Source organism: Hypanus sabinus, chromosome 6 (genome assembly GCF_030144855.1).
Source record: "Hypanus sabinus isolate sHypSab1 chromosome 6, sHypSab1.hap1, whole genome shotgun sequence".
Lineage (NCBI taxonomy): Eukaryota > Metazoa > Chordata > Chondrichthyes > Myliobatiformes > Dasyatidae > Hypanus > Hypanus sabinus.
In genome coordinates this window covers 137,833,635-137,855,052 of record NC_082711.1, presented here as the reverse complement: position 1 = coordinate 137,855,052, position 21,418 = coordinate 137,833,635, and the positions used below count along the sequence as shown (strand labels likewise).

At 39.6% G+C, this 21,418-nt stretch overlaps 2 protein-coding genes across 7 annotated transcripts in view; one reads left to right on the top strand and one right to left on the bottom strand.

Annotated features, from left to right (window-relative positions):
* Nucleotides 1–4,980, top strand: part of bckdk (branched chain ketoacid dehydrogenase kinase) — a 71,594-nt gene extending 66,614 nt beyond the window's left edge. For both annotated transcript variants that reach the window (XM_059973014.1, XM_059973012.1), the window contains 2 exons: nt 893–1,048; nt 2,778–4,980. In XM_059973014.1, coding sequence (XP_059828997.1) covers nt 893–1,048; nt 2,778–2,922 — 301 coding nt within the window. In that variant the 3' untranslated portion in view covers nt 2,923–4,980. The remainder of the gene's footprint in view (nt 1–892; nt 1,049–2,777) is intronic.
* Nucleotides 4,981–5,676: 696 nt separating this feature from the next.
* The window catches only part of LOC132395881 (lysine-specific demethylase 2B-like), a 208,606-nt gene continuing 192,864 nt past the window's right edge, over nt 5,677–21,418 (bottom strand). For 4 of the 5 annotated variants that reach the window (XM_059973001.1, XM_059973002.1, XM_059973003.1 and 1 more), the window contains 3 exons: nt 20,806–20,967; nt 16,164–16,376; nt 5,677–14,399 (listed from right to left, as the gene is read on the bottom strand). In XM_059973001.1, the coding sequence (XP_059828984.1) occupies nt 14,203–14,399; nt 16,164–16,376; nt 20,806–20,967 (572 nt within the window). In that variant the 3' untranslated portion in view covers nt 5,677–14,202. Of the gene's footprint in view, nt 14,400–16,163; nt 16,377–17,551; nt 18,564–20,805; nt 20,968–21,418 lie in introns of those variants that run through there. The other variant, XR_009512775.1, reaches the window with a different exon arrangement.

Sequence of the window (21,418 nt, the reverse complement as noted above, 5' to 3'; positions counted from 1 at the left end):
ATGGAGGGGATGAGATGCATTAGGGAGACAATTCATCATCATTTTACGCTCCTCTACCCACGCGGATTTCTTCATCTGAGGATGGATGTAATGGGATTGGGTGGGGGTAGGGGGAGGCATTTTGCAACATAGGCTCACCAGACTGATGACTGGTGGCAGAATAGGAGAGTTTAAACTGACTGGGTCCATCCATGAGTTAGGAGACTGCATCGTACAACATACCCGTACTCAAACGGGTTAAAGCAGAGAAAATGTTTCCCCTGGCTAGGGTGAGTAGAGACAGGACTGGGGGGCAGATATTCAGGAGTTTGACATTCAGTACTGAAAGGAGAAGAAATAAGATAGAGAAGTGAATCTGTGCAGGTATGGTTGCTGAGTAGATCTGAGACAGGTCTCTAGATCTGGTAATGTAACTCACCAGTGGACCCAAGGCTAATGTCAGAGTCACTGAGGTGTTGGTGTTGAAGTATGGGGGCACTTTCTCTTTTATTTCTTCTGCTCTCAGTCACTAATTGTCAAATTTGATGAGTGCACTGAAGAGTGGTTATAACTGTGTATATTCTGAATTATCTCGCTCCTGCCATTTTCAACAAAATGCATCATCTTTGCTTAAAATTCCAATTGCGTATCAAATTCTTAGCTTCTGACATTAACCAACAAAACTACTGAAATTTAGGAGTAGAAGTGACTGTTGTGTCTCTGTTGAACAGTCCATCAGATTGGCCAGTGCCTGGATTTCCCCCCCTCCCCCTCCACCCACAAGAATATGAAGGGTCAGGAGCTATTTACAGACCTGTCTTAAGTGTTTTTCACTTTACAAGCATGTTCTCTGACAGCATTGACAGATAGAGCTGGTGACACTGAGGCCACAGTTTCTTTGCTCTTGCTGCAGGATATCGGACCGTGGAGGTGGGATTCCACATGACAACATCAACAAAGTGATGAACTATCACTTCACCACGGCCGAGGAAGACAGCCAGGACTCCAGGATGAACACTTTCTACGGTCATGTGGTGAACAGCGGGCCACACTCAGGGCCCATGCATGGGTAAGAATGGGGAGAGGAGTGCAGGGTCTCATGTGAGTAACGTGCTCCAGGGTGAAGCATGGGGGAAAGAAAAATCACTGGCAGGTTAACAATGAGCTTTACAAACTTTGGGGGTCAGTGACAATCGCTGCAGATGATCTGGTATTCCCCGTCTTTGTAGGTGGAACCTAACGCACCCCAGACTGGTGCCTGTAAATCAGTGCAGGGTAATGGCCATTGTGAAATGATATTGCTGTTACTTGCTCTCTCTGCTGTGGGGCGGGGGAGTCATACAGTATGGAAACAGGCCTTTTGGCCCAGCTGGTCTATGCTGATCAAAACTAGTCCCCTTTGCCAGTGTTTGGGCCCGTATCCCTCTAAACCTTTCCTGTCCAAGTACCTTGTGAACGATGTTCAAAGCTGCGAGATGGGAAACTTGGGCTTCAAAATCAGCAGCACTGATTAAAGAACAGCAGTAGGATTCCCCAATTTATCCTTGCTGTTATTTAGCTCCCAAAGATAGTGAATTGGTTAGTACTATTTATTGGAGCTCACTGTGACAACAGTCAAGTAGATTTTATGATTACAAAGAGTTTAAGTAGGCATAGAGAAGATGTTTCTACTGCTGGGGCAATGTGAATACTCAAGAAATTAAGTCTCTTCTAAATTCTATGTATTCAGGAGCAACGTCTTTACTGTAGTTGAACTGTAGGACTTGCTGTTGTTAGGAGTACTTGTGTTTGAGGTGGAAATGAACTTAAGTACATGAAGGAGAAAGGAGAAAAAGGTTATGTTGGAGGAAGCTTACAGGGACCATAAATCCTGGCAGATGTCAATAGTGTTGAATGATAACACACAAAATGGTGGAGGAACTCAGCAGTTCAGTTAGCTTCTGTGGAGGGGAAGAAACAAATAACATTTCCTCCAGCATTTTGTGTAGGTTGCTCTGGATTTCCGGCATCTTGTCTTTGTTTTGATCTGCATGTTCATTATGCCAGCTTTGAGTTACTGAGATTCGCACAAGTATATTTTTTAGTAATAGCAAGTAGATTACCACTGGACAAGTGTCTGTTGTTCATGGGGCTAAGGACATGGACTACAGTACTACTGAAAGTCATTGCCTGTATCTTTGAGGCGTCAGTGATGAGTGGTCAGCTTCTTTGTGGATATAGGATTCCACAGAATCTTATATGTAAACTAAACTAATTATGTAAACTAAAATATAGAAGCTGTCTAGAACCTATATCCAACCACAAACCCGTCCGTGTTCCTGAGCCCAGGTCGGGCCATACACTGACTAGTGATACTTCCACTGCGTGCCAGTTTAAAACATTAAGGCAAACAGGATTCAGTGTCACCAGAGGAGAGGCTGCTGGAGGAACCTGTGGTGTTTACTGCCATTTCTGGTAAAACACAGCTGACTGTGTGTGTCGTACATTTATGGATAGTCAGTCAGTGGATAATGAGGACATCATGACATTCAAGATGAGCAGAGTTCGATCGATGTGAATTAAAACGTCAGTCAGTAAGTTAGTCATCGCTGAGGGACAGGAGGATGAGACATTCTTCCTAAGTAGTACCCGCTTAAACAGAGCTTGCTGAATGGCCAGTAACTCAGCTTGTAAGGGGGCTCATTATGTCATTGTGGACCATTTTGAGGGGGGAGGTGGGCAGCTGCAGTGGTATTTCTTTGCTTCTGGAGTCTGGATTCTGAACAGGCTGCAGTAATAAAGATGCCTTTTTTGTCTAGGTTTGGATTTGGTCTGCCCACTTCTCGTGCTTACGCCGAGTACCTGGGAGGATCGCTCTCCATTCAGTCCATGCAAGGCATCGGAACAGATGTTTATTTGCACCTAAAGCACATTGATGGGAGGGAAGAAAGCTTTCGCATTTAAGCTGGTAGCTGGTTAGCCTAACATGAAGCAGATATTGTTAACGGGTGGCTGTACGGTAATCTTAAATTCCAGATGAATCATGCCTGCTGTAATTGGGTTATAAATAGAAATATTTCTGGAAAATTTTGAATTACAAAATGTCACAATGAGAATCCATGTAGTTAACATAATTTGGACAGAAGATAGTTACAGACCTCTGATATTTTAAGAGAGGAACGGTGAACATTATTTAAAGGATTCACATCTATTCAGTGTGAATGGTTTTCGAGTGGGTGGATTTGCATTGACCCAACTGGCAGCAGTGCCCTCTGCTGGTCCCTGCCTGCAGTGACAGACAAAATGGTTCATTGTTTCAAAACTGAAGACTGAAAGGCGAAACCTTTACATATTTTATGGAGCATACCACTTCTGAAGAGATGTCAGTAATGGTTTCTGGATTTGAGAGACTGCCTACTATTTTTTGTAACACAAGTCTCGGTTTGTGCTGCATTCCAGAAACTTGAAAGTTAATACATCTATGAGGAACTACAATTTTCATTCCAAATAATAATGAAAATGAAACTTACCAATGCAGAAAACTCTTCAGCAGGTCAGGCAGCATTCATGAAGAGAAACAGAATGAACATCTCAGGTCAATGAGTTTTCATTAGAAGCATTTACTTGGTTTTAAATTGAATTTGCAATATTATTCAATGCTGGTACTTTTTACTTGAAATTACGGCACACGTTAATGAGGAGCATGAGATTGAATCATCTGAGAAGCAACTTGATACCAGTTAACTGTTCAAAGGAAATATCAGTATGAAGTCAGGCGTTGAAAGCAGTTAATTACAGCCCAACGGTGAACAGGGTCTTGAAGTGTATATTCACGTTTTAAACCTCAAACTGCTGCATTGTTGGGGCTTTTCAGTTAAAGATGCCTTATACCAGCCAGTTAAAGCTCACTTTGCCTCGTTGCAGCTCCTTTCACCTAGCTTTATCAAGTTGTGAGCTCAGCTGTTTCCAATATTTGCTGCTTTGTTTTCTGATTCTGCACATTAGTAAGCACCCCTTTACAATACAAGGCCTTTAGCTGATGTATTGGGAGCTTGAACTTCATTGAAAGCCCTTTGACATGTGGGTGTAACCACAATCAGTGACATATTGTGAATTCTCATCTATTCCTCTTTATTATAGTGGGCAATAGTTCCGGTCAGTTTTATATTTGCTAAGGAGATAGTGGATGGAAACAATCTTAATATAAAGAACAGAGATGATTTAGACATATTATTTCTCCTGTAATGGAATACATTTTAAAGATCAGAATTGGATTTTTGGTGAATAACCCTCTTTCCTTCTATAATTCATTTCTGCAAAACATATATTGGATGATGTTTATATTATTCTGAAGTTAAAACAGCAAATTCTTTGTTATTTTAAATAGTATTTAATGCTCAGAAAGCAATAGCTTACACACTAGACAGTTTCACAAAATAACTTGTTTTCAACATATTTTATTATTTATGAATTTAGCAGAAATTCATAGAATTTAAGAGTGATATTCATTGCAGAGATTTATCTATGAGCAGCAGCTACCATTGCATCTGTGGTATTGAATATAGTGAATTAATTATCAGCAAATTGTCACTTCAACTGAAAATAGATCTATGGTGCTATAACATTGTGGCCTTGATCAATGTACTTTTTACTGGGTCAGAAAAGACTTATCACAGGATATAGTTCATAAATGAAAATGAGAAAAATCCTTTCAAACTAGGTAAAGTCTTACGGTAAATTAACTAAACGCACTATCCATTTGAATAGATCAATTTTAACAGTAAAGCCTGCAGAAGTTTAAGCTAGTGGTTATCTAGTTTTCTGTCTGACATTGTTTTTTACTTTACCAAACTGTATCCTTTCTCATCTTGTTCATTTATAATTATGACATTTCCTAAATCCTGTAAGTTTTGACCTCTGACATTCATTGTGTCTGTTGGAACTTAAATGTGCTTGGATCATGGGATCTACATGTAATTGTGAATTAAATGTTGGTTTTAATAAAATTACATTTTTATCTTGCTTCTCTGGCTTTGTGTAGTTAAAAAGCAACCTTATCAGTATCTCTATAGTAAAGACCTTACGGATCATTTATAAGTTTTGTTGTGTTTTAATATTGGAGATTCACTGGTACAATCCAAATGTGGAGCGATGTGGCTATAAAAGATAATATGTATGTACTATAAGTGAATGTGAAGCCATTTACTGGCAGGGAAATCACTTGCACGGAAATCACTTGCACATTTTCTGGTTGAGTTAATTTTTTTTTAAATCATCTGGTGTAAATTCAAAAATATAAATGTTAAGAGGGTGCAATGACAATTAAAGACTATCTTCAGACTTCTGGCTTTAGCCCGACCTTGGGAGACTGGTGGGTCTCTGATAAGGGAGCATTTCCCACCTGTCTATCTATTGTTATCAAGACAGCAATGGAGTAAGCAGCTGTGCACTGGACAACACAGGAAACGAGAAAGGACCAATTCACTGGAAATTGAATCTCTCTTTCTCTGCATTTCTTCCAAGCTTACACTATGCAAAATCAATTTTAGCCAGTGAATCCTGCCGCCAAGACAGCTGGCTGCCTGCGCACATCATGGCATCTAGTGTCAGACATGCAGGCAGAGGAACCTCGGGAAAACAGAGTACAAGAGGTTAATGTTCCATTACTCTCATCTACAAAGGTAAGTTCCAAACTCTGCAAAATTAGAACAGGTGGAATAACTTTAAAGTAAAACTTTATTCAAGTATATTTGAGATTTCTGAAGTACAGCATGTTTTGTGCAGCTACAAATTCAAAATAAGAATCAGCTGTACAAGGATTAAGAACCAACCAGCAAAATGTTATTTACAAGTGGTATAATCCTATAAAATATCAACTGAGAATTACTCAAATCTTTACAAAATTCTGCATTTATTTTCTATTAACAAGGAGAACACCAGGAACAAAAATCATAACCTGAATTATTAGGCATCCTACACAAATTTGTACACAAAAATACAACTGCAGATGCTGTGGATCAAAGAATATGTACACGACGCTGAAAGTGTCCAGCGTCGTGTACGTATTCTACACAAATTTGTGTAGCTTTGCTAACTATTTTGGTCACTAAATGTATATAACACATATACCCAACAATAAACTCAAGTCTTGGGAGATGGAGTGTCCCTTCAGCAGTCCTCTACTTTTGTTCCCGCTTGGATGATGCTGGACTCTAAAATGGCCCAGCTGACCAATATACCAGTCCAAACAGTGCTGCCAAAATATGTATGAACAAAGATATGAACAAAAGAAGAAAATAATCTTAATACCACCCCCCCCCCACAATGGTGATATCATTAATATACATGGGTGATCAAGTAGGAATACTCACTCGTTCTAGTCCATGATGGTTCATGGGAAAATACAAGGTAAGCAAATTAACCATTTAACAAATCTAGTTGATAGCATCCAACTTGGTTCAAACCCTGCAGACAGAAATTCTTTAATGGAGGACTAAATTTAAACAGAATTGCACAACACACAGGCTAAGATTGTAGTTCCCCTTGTGTATGTGAACCAGCAATTTGAGTTGTAACCTTTTTAAAATAGTCCACAGTACATTGTCAGAAGCAGGAATCCTAAGTAAAACTGTAGAAGGGTGCAAGTGAAAAATCAGAGTGCACCTTGGGTCAGTTTATTAAATCGAAGGGATTATCTTGATATGGACATATATAAACAAACAGCTAATTTAAAATTCTAACCATGTTAAGAGACTTATGAGGAATTAGACCATGGAGATTCAGGTAAGCAATGTAATAACATTAAGTTGTTATTCTGCAAAATGCAGAAAATATTTCAATATATGCTGCTAATAAATACTCCAGCCCATTACATTTTAGAACTATCCTACACCCGTATAACAGGAGAGTGGCTCACAATAGGAAGCCTCTCTTAGTACTTTTCTTGATACTATTTCATTTGGATTGTTCTTCAGTGAAGTACTGCAAATATAGGAAAGCACAGGCAGTTGGGAAGCTAGGTAAGATGGAAGGGTAATACCGATAGGATATTGGCTTTAGTAGGAACAATTAGGATGGTCCCTGTTTATTTGCTTCCAAGATTATTATGAGTTGGCTTACAGGTTATCTGATTACTCCACATGCTATGTGACAACTCCAGGGAAACTGATAAAGATGTAATTCTATGCTGTTGCCATACTGGTAACTTCCATAACCACCCTAGTTTTGCTTTATAATTATGCCAGCATCTTTAATAATTACAGTATTTTATTTAAAACAAAAAATATTGAAAACAACATCCTGGAGGAAAGTGGCGCAACATTAGATTTAAGCAATCATCAATGTCCTTGACCTCCATGGGGAGGCAGAAGAGGTCAGAGGTAAACACCACATGAATGGAAGTATCTGAATTCATAAGCAACATGATTTCCTCTGTTAAGCTGAAAGGCTTTGCTTGTGCATTGAACCACCATGGCACAGTCTCAATAGTCATTAGACAGAATAATGTAATACCTGGAAACAGCAGAAATAAGCACATATGTAGTAGACCCTGTGGGCATGGCAAAGTAGTGCCCTGAGGTGCAATTATCAAACTCAGAACAGTACAATACTTTCTCAGACCAGAGCTGTCAAAACAACTTGTCCTGAGAACAGGAATGCTTTTAGATAAACTTATTTATCTTGGAGCTGTATTGGCATTCAAATCACTTCAACAAGCACCAGTTTAGGATATCCACAAGACTGTTTACACTATTCCTCTGCTTACTTTATGTTAAGCACTGGTGTTAACCTGTCTATATTAAATGGTTAACATCCCTGCTAAAATAAGCAGAGAACTTCAGACCAACACATCTGTCCACTAATATCAGCAGTCACACCTTTAGGTTTTGTAGCATACAAGCTGTGATTTCAACATTGCAAAAATACAAACAATTCAAACTGATGAAGCATCCTTCGCAGGCTCACAGATACAGAAAAAAATGTAATTTGACATAATCATCCTTAGTTTACCCAATTACAAAATTTAAATAACTTTGATAAAACAGGACACTGTAGCTTGCATTTGCACACTTAACCCAAGTAACTGGGATCACTTGAAGTGCTTTTGGTTAAGTGCATGAAATTTCTCCGAAGTGACATTAATACTTCTTTATTAACACTTGTCAATAATAGGATGATACTGCGGGATTGCTGCAGTGCAGAATTGCCAGTCACAAATATCAGTGCCCAATAGACAAATAAATCAAATGTGGAAAAGTTACTAAATGGTCACAAGGGTCTAAATTATCACCAGTTAGTTTGACATCTGGCAAAGGTGGCTTTGAGATTATTGAAAATAAATTTGAAATGAAGCACGTGGCAAGTTTCTGATCACAATGACCATTTCTTAAAGGGAATTTTATGCACAAAAATTAGTAGTGGAAATTACCAAAATAAATTGTTAACCATGTGAATCAGGCAAGTAAATACACTCTTCTAAGCCACCTGCCCAAAGCTGATCATACACCATGGAATGAATGAATGGGGCACTGGTATTGTGGGGTGGAAAGGGAAAAATGGGAATATCTTGGATGTCTGCCTGGCTTATCAACATTGTTAACTGTTTAATCTTTACCATGGGTAGGGACTCTGCTTCACTTTTACTCTTATGAATAATGACGAATAACAAGAACGTTCGAACAGTGACAGCTTTGGAGTTATTGGGGCAAAGATCTTCAGGTAGTTACAAAAGTGGGAGTGAGATCTAATGAAATTGTTATTTCACCACTGCAGCCAATTTAAACTTCTTTCCTTACTGTAAGAACACCCTGCAAGTTATCCAAGGTGTCTCCCAGTTTAGTATGAAGACGTGATAAATTGCAGATTACTTCAAAGTGCCAAGACTAATCAATAAAATAGACCAAAGAAAAGTAGTTAAGAGTGGAGTGCAGGTACAAATTTAGAGTATATACAAGTGATTCACTGCTTCTACCCTCATAGGAGTCGCAGAAGTTGTACAATTGCTACATTAATAAACATCCATTGGGTTTATATCACACTTATATGAATTTGCATTCTAATGCTAATTTGAAGGTGTAAAAAATCAGCGCAGGGAAGAAACAACTAGGGAATTAGCTGATAAAACTGCTTATTGTTGAAATAATATAGGCAAAGATAGTTTGATGGACATAAGAGCTTTTGATTAGCTGGCACATTGGAAATGGCACAAAGATAAAACCATTGGTGATAAGTTAAAATAAAAGATCTGGATATCCTAGAGCAGGGCATCCCAACCAGGGGTTGACGGATCCCTCGGTTAAGGGTAGGGGTCCATGGAATAAAAAAGGTTGGAATCTCCTACTCTAGAGACTAGGAAGGGTACACAGCAGCAAACTTGCAAATCTGCAAGTGAAATGTTTGGCAGAAAAGAAATTAACTTCACAGGTGTATAACCCGGTGATGTCTAATGGGGAGCTGTATGGCAGTAAAATGGCCACAATATAATCAAGTAACACTGGACAAGGTGACACAGGTACTGAAGGTAAACGACGCCGACATCAGCACTAACAGCCACGCATTCAACTGCCAATTTTAAAGGACCAAGTGACATTCAGAGGTAGAATCCTAGAATGACAGGTTTTTTTTCTTTTAAAAATACCTATTTGGGAATCAAATACTAATCAAACTGCTTTGTTTCCAAACATCAGGATTCTCCTAGCTCAGGGATTCCCAACCTGGGGTCCATGGACCCCTTGGTTAATGGTAAGGGTCCATGGTATAAAAAAAGGTTGTCTTGGCCGCAGAATACAAGCCCAACAATAGTTGAATATCTGCAAAGCAAAATGAGAGTACACGCTCATATTGCGTTTAGTTACGCACTCATCCAGTGTGCGGAGATCGACTGCAGATATACAGTGTAACAGTGCAGTAGCTTCATTCTCCAACAGCTCATTTGATATGACCTTTAGTTTATTAAGAAGCCCACCTCAGAACAAATCACATTGGCAAGAGGCACTGGATCATTTTTAGGGTCCTTGAGGGAAAATCACGGAGCACCAAGATATATGAAGAATCAGTTCATACTGAAGTGCACAAATTAGGCTTCCACTACACAAATCACAAGAGAATACAAATTACCATTGGCTTCAGTTATCTCTCCAAGTTTACTGGTTAAATTTCACAATTTTCCCAACAAGCTGTGTTCAGTTAAATATTTTATAGTAAACTATTCACAAAGCAACTGACAGATTTCATTGTGAAGAGGTTGAAGAACTGAGTAACATTTTGGATGAATATATTTTTGCATGGCCGTATTCATTTTAGCCAGCAGTCGTCTGCTTTCATTTGAAGTGAAATATATTTGAGATCCAAAAAGAGAGCTAGTAATGTTAGCAGACTCATAGGAAGACATTGTGTTGTTGTCATTCCAAAACAAAAAAACAGGGTGTGGAATGCTGAAACAACAGGTAAACAATGGTTTACAAGTAAATTAAACACTAGCAGTAAGTTTGGGAATTTCTACATTTAGGCTCCTGTTTTGGATCTCTGCTTTCTACTGGCAAAATAAATCAAATAACCCAGAGATTTGTGTTTAACTGAATTAAGCAAAGCTCCTGTCTGGTTATCTGTCAATAGATGGAGTTGCTCCACTGGTCAAACAACAAAGCATTTGCTTCACCTGAGACAAACACCATAACTGAGACTGACATCAAATCCAGTATTGCCTATACACTCCTCTCCAAACTAAGCAAATGCAATCAGCATACGGGTGGGGGTGGGGGGGGGGTTACTGAATTATTCACAATTGCTTTTCATTTCATCTTTGGGAGAAAAGAAATACAGAATTTAAATAAAATACACAGAAAATGGCAAAATTTAAAACAAAGTGAACCTTACAGGAGATAAATTTAATAGATGTAATGTTTCCAATTATAATAAGTTTTAAAATAAGTTCTAGTTTTTGATATAATTTTTATTTTAAAGGAGAATTAATATTTATAACGTTAGCACATAAGAGGGACAAGTTTCTCTCACCAGCAATTTTCTGGAATGCTTCTTTACTAATGCATCAACAATACATTAGGAAGAAAACAAATGGGAAATTTAGATTCTATATTGGATATTAAAGTTGCCGACAGGAAATTTCCAGAGATACTAAGTAATTCTATTAAATGAAGAACATGTTATGAAATTTGTGCCAAAAAGTGCTATTGCACCATGGTCGCTAACTTGTATGTTAAGATCCTTGCATCTTAAGGTAAGTGTAAGAACAAATGTACCAATGCTTACTATACTTATAGATTGTATATACAGCATGATTTCATAGTACACACATGTAAATAACACCACCTATTAAGCTCAGATGCTACCAGGAACTCTGCTACTGTTCAGTGTGATCTAAATCAAAAGACAGAGGTTGGTGATCAGAATTGGAAGAAATGCCCATTTCAAAATAAAACAACACTCCTCTGTGAATATTTGGGTACTGTTTGTATCAGGTGTTGTTACAGCATAAACAGTTGATTGTCTTTCTCAGACATTCAAATATTTGTGTCGAACTTAACCTGCTGATCAATGAGATTTAAGCCTGCACTACATAGAATGGGGGAATCAAATTTCTTCAGAATATCATTCAATTTCAGCTTTCTTATTCTGACCACTTACTTTCCCTTTTCATCAAAGGCTTACTGTTAGCTACACATTTATTACACATCATTTTTTACATTTATAATCCATTTCCAACACAATTGGAATGACCCTTCAGTGTCTGTACAACAGGTGCCTTGACATAATGAAAGTATCTTTTATCTGCCACTGTGTTGACATGGTCCAAGTGGAAGTACCATCTACTTTCTGAAAGGCAAATATGAGGAAAGTCAGTTCTTTCTCATGTAATTATTTTCTTTCATTTAAGTGACATATTCAGATCCGGTATTATCCACAGCTAGAATACTGTGGCTAGTACTTGGAATTTTGCACTGCTAATACATCCAGTGAAAAAGGGAGACCAGAAGTGAGTCTGCGCTGCTTTTGAAGTCTCAGTTCTCCATCAATGCGCCCCCCCTCCCCCACCCCAGCCACTGCTCCCATCAGGACTGAGTTAATGAATGAAGCTCATGGATGGGTTTTACTTGACAGAAAATCAAGCAAATAAAGTACAGCACCTCGAGAATCTTTGTTCTTAGGAAGGACACATTTTAAACCTAGTAAAACAGAATGAATGCAGCAAACCACCAGTTGTTTTGCACTGGTTTACACCGACACACAAAGCTCCACTAGAGTTGCAGAAACAACAGAGTTCAGGGGATGTGGCTTTTTGATTGCCAGACTGAGATTCAAGTTCTCCTGTCCATTATTATAAAACATATCGACATTAAGAAGTCATCTGATCGCATGGTGGGTCTGAGTTTCCAGCTTCCTGGTATCGATTCAGGAAGGCAACAGAAAGGTAATAAAGAATCGAGATGGCTTAATGCTACAAATTATATTAATGATGCAGTCCGGACAATGCTGGAAGAGTCAAAATCAGTGTAGGAAAGAACGACTGGAAAAATGTTGAGTTTGGCCGCTAGAGAAGGCTAGATCATCAGGGAACAGGAGTTTAGAGCCAGTTCTGTCAAGATAGAACCCCTCGTCCTCATGGTGAGAACAAACTAATTCACCCATTAATGTATAAGTTTAACCTTTTTGTTAAATTGATTTCCCCAGTGTACTTTCTATGGTAACAACTGAAAATACTCATAACATTTCCATTTCATTAATGTTTGGCAGCATATGCAAGATAAAAAATAATTTCTGCTGCTATTTACAAGCTGATGTTACAGATTCCATTTAAAATGTATTGTTGATGCACCTGTAATGTTTACAGTACAACAGAACAACTGTCTATATGGCAAGAGTATGTTAGGGTGGGAATGGTTACTTATAACTAAACTCAATTATTATAAAATCCAGTGCCTTATCCAGCACACATTCTTTTTTAAAAAGATATTGCCAGTGCAAAAACAACATAAGACAATGAACCTGGTTAGAATTCACAATATTTCTGTTCCTTGGCTAGAACTGTAGTGATGGAATATAATAAGCTGGTACAATCGGACTCTCAAAAATCCTTGTTTATAGCTATTGGTCTAAATCTTAACATGCTTTTATTTTTTTGTCACGTTTAATGGACAAAACAAAGATATTCCTTCAGAGTATTCATATTTACTAAATGTAACCACTGAACATTTCACATTTTCCCCATTAAAGCACTATGTACTCACTTAATTAGGTAATTTGGGTTGCCATGAAGCATTTTAAAAACTACAATGTTATTGTAGATCACTATTAAAATACATCCCATAACATAATGTGATAAAACATAAAACAATATAGCCATGAGGACTTTCATTTTGAAAGAACACCCTTTCAACACAAATTTGAAAAGGACTCAGATCTCATAACAACCAATGTAACCTAAATAAATGAGCTTGACTGTTTTGACCAAGGAATAGGAAGTCGCTGAGAAAAATCCATTGAAGGAATGAATCAAATTTTTACAGAAATTATTTCACCAATGAGGTTTTTGTAAACTGACTGACCTCATTTCAGTATTAATGTGTTGATTCATGCACCACCAAAATTTAGAAATGCAGTGTGGAAAAACTGAATGTCTACTGAAAGTGTAGTTTTCAGTAGAATAAAACAAATGTAATTAAAAATGTACTGTATTAAAAGTACTGAATATTATTTTGGACTGCAATCAAATTTAGACCAATGGGCTTTTTCAAAATTGAATTGCAGCCCATCTTTAAGCCCACATGTTTTTATTTCCAAATAAGCATTAAATCAGAAATTTAATGTATACCTCCAAAAAGGTATACTGTATACTTTTAAATATTTTCTAAATCTACACTTCTTTATTTTTTGGAGGGCAAAGGAAAGAAAGGAGGGAATTATTACCAGAGCGTAATGCTTAAAACCCTGTATTTGCGATATAAAAACTTTTTTTTTCTCCAAAAATCATGCTTCATCTTCTAGGCCAAGATAATTACACCAGTAATTTTCCTCCAAAACTATACAGCTGTCACTGGATCACTGACTTTATCAGCAGTGAATGACGTGATTGCCATGACAACTCCAGACTGTCACAGCATGGTCCATACAGATACACAGAAAGCAATTAGCTAGAAGAGTGGAGACAGTTCCCCAGTAGGTTCTATTGTGCTGTCTCAGTCAGGACTTGGAGGAACATTCTGGCAAGGCTTATCGGCGTCCATGAGGCTACTTTGTCAATTGTAAACCGCTTCTCTTTAACAGTTTGTCTTCCACGAGTTCAAAGGGGGCAACACCTACGAGTCCTTCCATCAGCTGTTGACAAGCCTGGGGAGAAATCAGTTTGCAGTTCCGAAGGTCGATTCGGTTAAGGTTTGGGCAGTGTTGAAGCAGCAACAGGCACTGGTCTGTTATTCGATGGCAACCTGAAAGGAGCAGGTTAAAGGTGAAGTATTAACCACTGCCGACAAATACCACTAATAGTGCAATTTTTTCAGCATATTAAAGCTGTCCCATTGTCCTCGGAGAGGAATGTCCTTCGATCTCCTGCTTTAATATCTTATTTGATCTCTGGATGTATCTCTGGTAGACTAATTAAAAAAAAAAGAATGACTTGCTTGCATGTGTTGGTCCAATTTCCCCACTTTCTAGCCTGACATCTTTTACAACTGTTTTTAAGGGACAGGCCAACTTTATATGCATTTTCATCCCATGATCATTATAAAATTGCCCAGAATGCATCCTAAATATTATTTTGAAAGCAAGGACCTCACCATGAGTACTGGGCTTCTGTTAATAAACTACTCACCCTTACTCTCACCATTTGTGGCACTGCTATTCAAAGCTGCTTAGAGATAACACCCTGTGGTTATGGTCATCTGCCCCAGTCTGTTAAGCAGGTCACAGAAATTTACAGCGAGCGGTAGGCTGTAAGGTATGTTATGTTCATGATGATCAAAAATGTCCCTCTTACCACTTCCCAGCTCTCGATCCATAACCTGGTAGAGATCTTCAAGTGCACATGCAGATATGAGTAAGCTCCCTTCCTCTGTATCATTTTTAGGTTAACAAGTACCCTGCTATCATCTGAAATAATTCAATCGCCAGTCAAGTCCATACTGACAGTGTATTCTGATTAGCTTCGGCCCTCTCTAAACACAGATTTTGCTGTTATTACAGATCGTTTCCTAAAATTTGCTTAGTCCCAGTGTTAAGGTGTCTGGCCTATAGTTACATGGTCTACCCCTATTATTTTTTTTTAAGCAGATTCAATTTGGCATCTTCTAGAGTCTTCCATTTTTGTACCTGAGGGACGTTGGAAAACAGCAGTCTACAATTTCCTCTCCTGACTCTTTTAACTGTGGCAATGTCATTTTGTGCAAATATTTATTTTGTTGTTTTCATTACAGCAGCCAAAGAAGTGCTACAATTTATTTCACATTCACACTGGGCATTAGTGTTTACCTTAATATCATTTCAATAGGTTTTGAAACACCCATCCATTAGTACATTAACATAGGTAAAAGGTGTGTTTGAGTTATTAATTGGGGAACCTTTATTAGAATACACTGTGAATTATTGTATTGTCGCCTAATATTATGGGAGAATTGTGTAAGAACAGCAATGATACCACTGGCTATGTTGGCCTTATCCAACAGATCATACTCTTGCTTCCAGATATCTTAAGAAACAAAAATATATTACTGAGATGTCATAGGTCTACCCTTTGGATCCTATATGTTTGAAGAAGTCAATCCCTTATTTTAAACTACAAGGAATGCAAGTATGACAGTCTTTATTCCGAGGGCACAGCCTCAGAATAGAGTAGGGGTTCCCACCCTGGGGTCTGTGGATCACTTGGTTAATGGTAGGGATCCATGGCATAAAAAAAAGTTTGCAAACCCCTGAAAAACAGGGACGTCACTTCAGAGTGGAGATGAAGAATCTCTTGAGCCAGAGGGTGGTGAGTCTGCAGATTTCATTGTCACAGGTGGCTGTAGAGGTCGAGTCATTGGGTCTATTTAAAGTGAAGATTAATAGGTCCTTGATTAGTCAGAGCATGAAAGGTTACAGGAAGAAAGCTGGACAATGGGGTTGAGGGGGAAATGGATCAGCCATGATGAAATGCCAGAGCAGAATTGATGGGCAGAATGGCCTAATTCTGCTGCTCTGCCTTATGGGTCTTTTACCTGAAAGGTTTATTTCAGTCAGTGTTTCTCGTGTGGAAGATCCAGCAGCTGTCAAGAGGGCAATGGATTGATCCGTCACGTGGTTACACTGACTCAGGTCCAGCTTGTTTAGCATTGGCATGTAGCGTATCATCAAGGCCAACGAGCAGTCAGTAATATCCAAACCTGCTAAGTGAAATTCTGTCACGTTGCAGAGTTTGCTCTGATTATGACCTACAAGAAACAAAACAACATCTTTCAAATTAATTAGCAAGTACAAGAAAAACATTTTCAAAAACAAACTGGAGGATGGATGGAAAGTGTGAGAGAAAGGGAAGGAGGGGCACTCAAAGGGGAAGGAGGATGGCATACAAAAGCAACAACAGAGCATTAATACAGCAGATTGTCTAATATTTTAATGCTCTTACAAAAAGTTGCCCCAGGAGAGCTGTTCTTGGGTGTAGTTCAATTTATCAATTAATATGTCATGATACAAAAGGTTAATTCTGGACACCTAACTGACCCATACAATTCTCTATTGCTAATTTTTTTTGTGCAAGTACTAAATGGATATTTACTCCAACAACATCAAACAATGCCTTGTGAAGATGTCACAAACATTTAAATATGATAAAAAGAATATTTAATTAAAATAACCACATTAGGGTTAAACTTTGTAAATTTCTTCTAAGATGGCACTGCATTTGGTGGCCATGTTGCGAGCTCTGTTCCAAATCTTCAGTATACTACAAATTTCTACAATTTGCTTAGCATTTTCTGTCCAAGTAGCTTATAGTCGCACCAGATACAGTAGACTGACCCTTCTGAACATTGGAAAGATGGCATTTATATACTATGTGCCACCTTTCCTACACTGGGATCCCCTGCTTGCATGATCCATGGGAGACTCATCTCTTACACCACCACTACCTTGGAAGAAGTGCCGGAAGTGAGGGAGAAGCATCGGCGTTCTGGTGAGACTGAGACGGCGTGCAAATTGGTCACTGCTCCCTAGCATACTCCTAGCTAACGTTCAGTCCCTGGACACCAAGCTGTGAGAATTGAGAACCAGAATCTCCTACCAGAAGGAAACAAAGGAACATAATGTTTTGTGCTTCCTGAAGACCTGACTGACGGGGGAGATACCGGACCACACTATCAAGCCCTCTGGGTTCTCCCTGTTCCGGGCGGACAGGTCAAAAAGACTCTCTGGGAAGAGTACAGGAGAAGGGGTATGCTTCATGGTCAACAATGCTTGGTGCAACCCCCAGAATGTGCATGCACTCAAATCCTTTTGTTCCCCAGACCTGGAATATCTGGTGCTGCTGTGCAGACCCTACTGGCTGCCTAGGGTGTTCACAGCTGTTATCATCACAGCGGTGTACATTCTGCCGCAGGCTGATACTGACCTGGCTCTCAAGAAACTGTACAAGACCATCACATGCTGGAGACTGCAACCCGGAGGCTGCCCTCATCATCACCGGTGACTTTAAGCGAGCATTGTTGACGAAAGTCTCCCTGAAGTTTTGTCAGCGCATCCAGGTTAGCACTCATGGAGGTAACACACTTGACCACTGTTAACACTCCCTTCCGCAACACTTACAAAGCTCTCCTTCGCCCAGCTTTTGGAAAATCAGACTACTCTTCGATTCTGCTTTTGCCGCCGTACAGGCAGAAGCTGAAACAAGAGGCAGGCAGAGTTAAAATTGTCCACTGTTAGTCTGACCAATTGCCTCCATGCTGCAGGACTGCTTCGATGACGTCGACTGGAATGTCTTCCATGATGAAGCTGTCTCTGAGTTCACGGATGGAGCCTCACGTGCTTCATCTGGAAGTGCATCGACAATGTTGTTCCCCCAGAAGTCAGTCAGAGTCCTCCCGAACCAGAAACTCTGGATCAATAGTTCCGTGCAAGCAGCACTTACCGCGTGACATAGAGCTTACACCGCCGGCAATCAGCTGGAGCTAAGAAAAGCAGCTACGATCTGCGCAAAGCTATCAAGGCTGCGAAACAACAATACAGGGACAAAATTGAGTCAAGATTCACAATGAATAGCACATGTGACTTGTAGCGAGGGCTGCATACCATTGGAGACATCAAAGCCAAATATAGTGGTGCCGCCAACATCGCGGCCTCTCTCCCAGATGAGCTCAATCACTTTTACGCTCGGTTCGATGTCGTTAACTCTGAGCCTCCGAGGAATGCCACCGCTGCAACCTGCAAACTGGTCATCTCTGAGGCTGAGGTACGCAGACGTTCCCAACGAGGAGACAGTCGCAAGGCTGTGGGACTGGGAGGCATCCCAGGGCTAGTACTCAGGATGTGTGCGGCACAACTGGCAGGCGTGTTTGCTGACATTTTAAACCTCTCCCTCTCCCAGTGTAGAGTGCCCTTCTGCTTCAAATTATCCACCATTGTCCCTGTACCAAAAAAAGACCAAGGTAATATGCCTGAACGACTGGCGTCCTATTCCACTCACCTCAATAATAAGCAAATGCTTTGAGAGGCTGGTCAAGGATTACATTTGCAGCTTGCTACCACCCAAACTGGAGCCCCTACAATTCACCTACCAACACAACCGATTGACAGATGACGCAACAGACCATCTGCTCTACATACCGTCCTTACACATCTGGAGAAGAAGGATGCCTATGTGAGACTGTTGTTCTTGGACTACAAATCAGCATTCAACCCCATAATTCCATCCAAGCTGGACAAGAAGCTCAGAGACCTTAGCCTTCACCCTGCCTTGTGCAACTGGATCCTGGACTTCCTGTCAGATCGTCGACATTGTGGGCTCCTTCATCTCCACCCTCTGACTCTCAACACAGGAGCCCCTCAGGGCTGTGTACTGTCCCCTCCTTTACTCCTTGTATGCCCATGACTGTGTTGCCACTCAGAGCTCTAATCTGCTAATTAAATTTGCTGATGACACTACATTGATTGGCCTAATCACAGTTATGTCACAAAAACAATCTCTCCCTCAATGTCGCAAACACAAACGAGCTGGTTGAGGATTACAGGAGGAATGGAGACAGGCTAAACCCCATTGACATCAATGGATCTGGGGTTGAGAGGGTAAACAGCTTTAAGTTCCTTGGCATCCACATCACCGAGGACCTCACTTGGTCTGTATACACCAGCTGGGTGGTGAAAAAGGCACAACAGTGCCTCTTTCACCTTAGATGGTTGAAGAAGTTTGGTATGGGCCCCCAAATCCTAAGAACTTTCTACAGGGGCACAATTGAGAGCATCCTGACTGGCTGCATCACTGTCTGGTATGGGAACTGTACCTCCCTTAATCACAGGACTCTGCAGAGTGGTGTGGACAGCCCAGCACATCTGTAGTTGTGAACTTCCCATGATTCAGTACATTTACAAAGACAGGTGTGTAAAAAGGGCCCAAAGGATTATTGGGGGCCCAAGTCACCCCAACCACAATCTATCCCAGCTGTTACCATCCGGGAAATGGTACCGCAGCATAAAAGCCAGGGCCAACACAGCTTCTTCCACCAGGCCATCAGACTGATTAACACATGGTGACTTGAGTGTATTTCTATGTTATATTGATTGTTCTATTTATTATAAATTACTATGATTGAACATTGCACATTAAGACGAAGACATAACAGAGATTTTTACTCCTCATGTATGTGAAGGATGTAAGAAGTAAAGTCAACTCAATCCCATTGAAGCATCATGCAACAAATATTAGTATGGATCCCTTTACATTAGAGGTCACAATTTTTGACCATAAGCTTTCTTGTTACCATTCTACACATCTCTCAAGATTGATATTTGTTGGTTTAAAAAAAGCATATTTTAACCATTCTCATCATTACTTCCACATTCATTGCAGATTCATTTCTTTCCTTTAAAATTTGCACTGCTAAATGTACCAGAGACTAGAAGTCATTTTTTTTAAAACATAAGAAAACATGTAGATGCTAGAAATCTACACACACACACACACACACACACACACAAAATGCTGGAGGAACTCAGGTCAGGCAGCATCTATGGAGAGGACTAAACAGACTGAGACCTTTATTCAAAAGTCAATGGTGGATTCAGAGAGAACAAACAGAAAACAAAACAGGATAGATAATACTTCGCTTCATTTGTATCTAATACATTTTCCAGTCACATTAAATGAACGCCCCAAATGTCAGATCAGTACAATCCAATCCTTCAACTTTACACAATTGTAATCCTTTCAACTTCCTGAAATATCAAGTTAATGGAGAGTCTAATTTGGAGCATGTAGTTCCCAATTTGAATCATATTTACTTTCTTTCAGAATGAAGCTTCCCAGTTAATTTATTTCTCCAGCTAGAGATAAACCCAAATTGTTCTGGAGAAAACGGGTTGAAAGCATGGGAGAGAATAAAAAATGAGTTAATTGTGTTGCATTTGCTAGAAAAGAGTTACTAAAACTCAATTTAGTGCTAAACAAATTGATAACAGAACACTGAAGGACCTGGACTGCAAAATTCACGGGCAACTTTTCTGCAGAATCAGGCAGCCTCAGCTATCCAGAGGTAATGAAAACTATGTTATCTTTATTGCCATCAAGTTGAAGTGATAATTGTCACACCAGGTAAATTTTAAGAAAACTTTGTATAGATAGAGGTTGTGTGTTTACCAACTCTTTCAACTGACCTACTCTGCAATCTGTAGGTGGTGACAACAACTCCTTCATCTGTGAGTCTTTGAGATCCTCCACCCAACGAAGATCAAGCATGCGCAGACGAGGACAATTTGATGTACAAAGTGCAGAGATTGCACTCCAAATGCATCCTGCTAGTGCCAGAATTTTCAAATCTGTCACAAAAAAATATAACATTTAACATGACTTTATTTAAAGAAAACAGGAAAAACAACCTGATCATTACCAAAATCATTTTCAGGGGTAACAAACTTTTAAATATATAGTGATCACTCAGAGATATACAGTATTATTCACACACCAAAACAACATAGATACAAACAATATGGTCCTGAGTTGGGAGCTGACTGAAATAGAACAAACAGGAGGAAATCTGCAGATGATGGAAATTCAAACAACACTCACAAAATGCTGGTGGAACAGCACTGTTGACGTTTCGGGCTGAGATCCTTTGTCAGGACGAAGAATCGTCAGATCCTGACGAAGGGTCTCAGCCTGAAACATCGACAGTGCTTCTCCTTATAGATGCTGCCTGGCCTGCCGCATTCCACCAGCATTTTGTGTGTGTTGACTGAAATAGAATTGCTTTTCATTCTGTGTTACAGG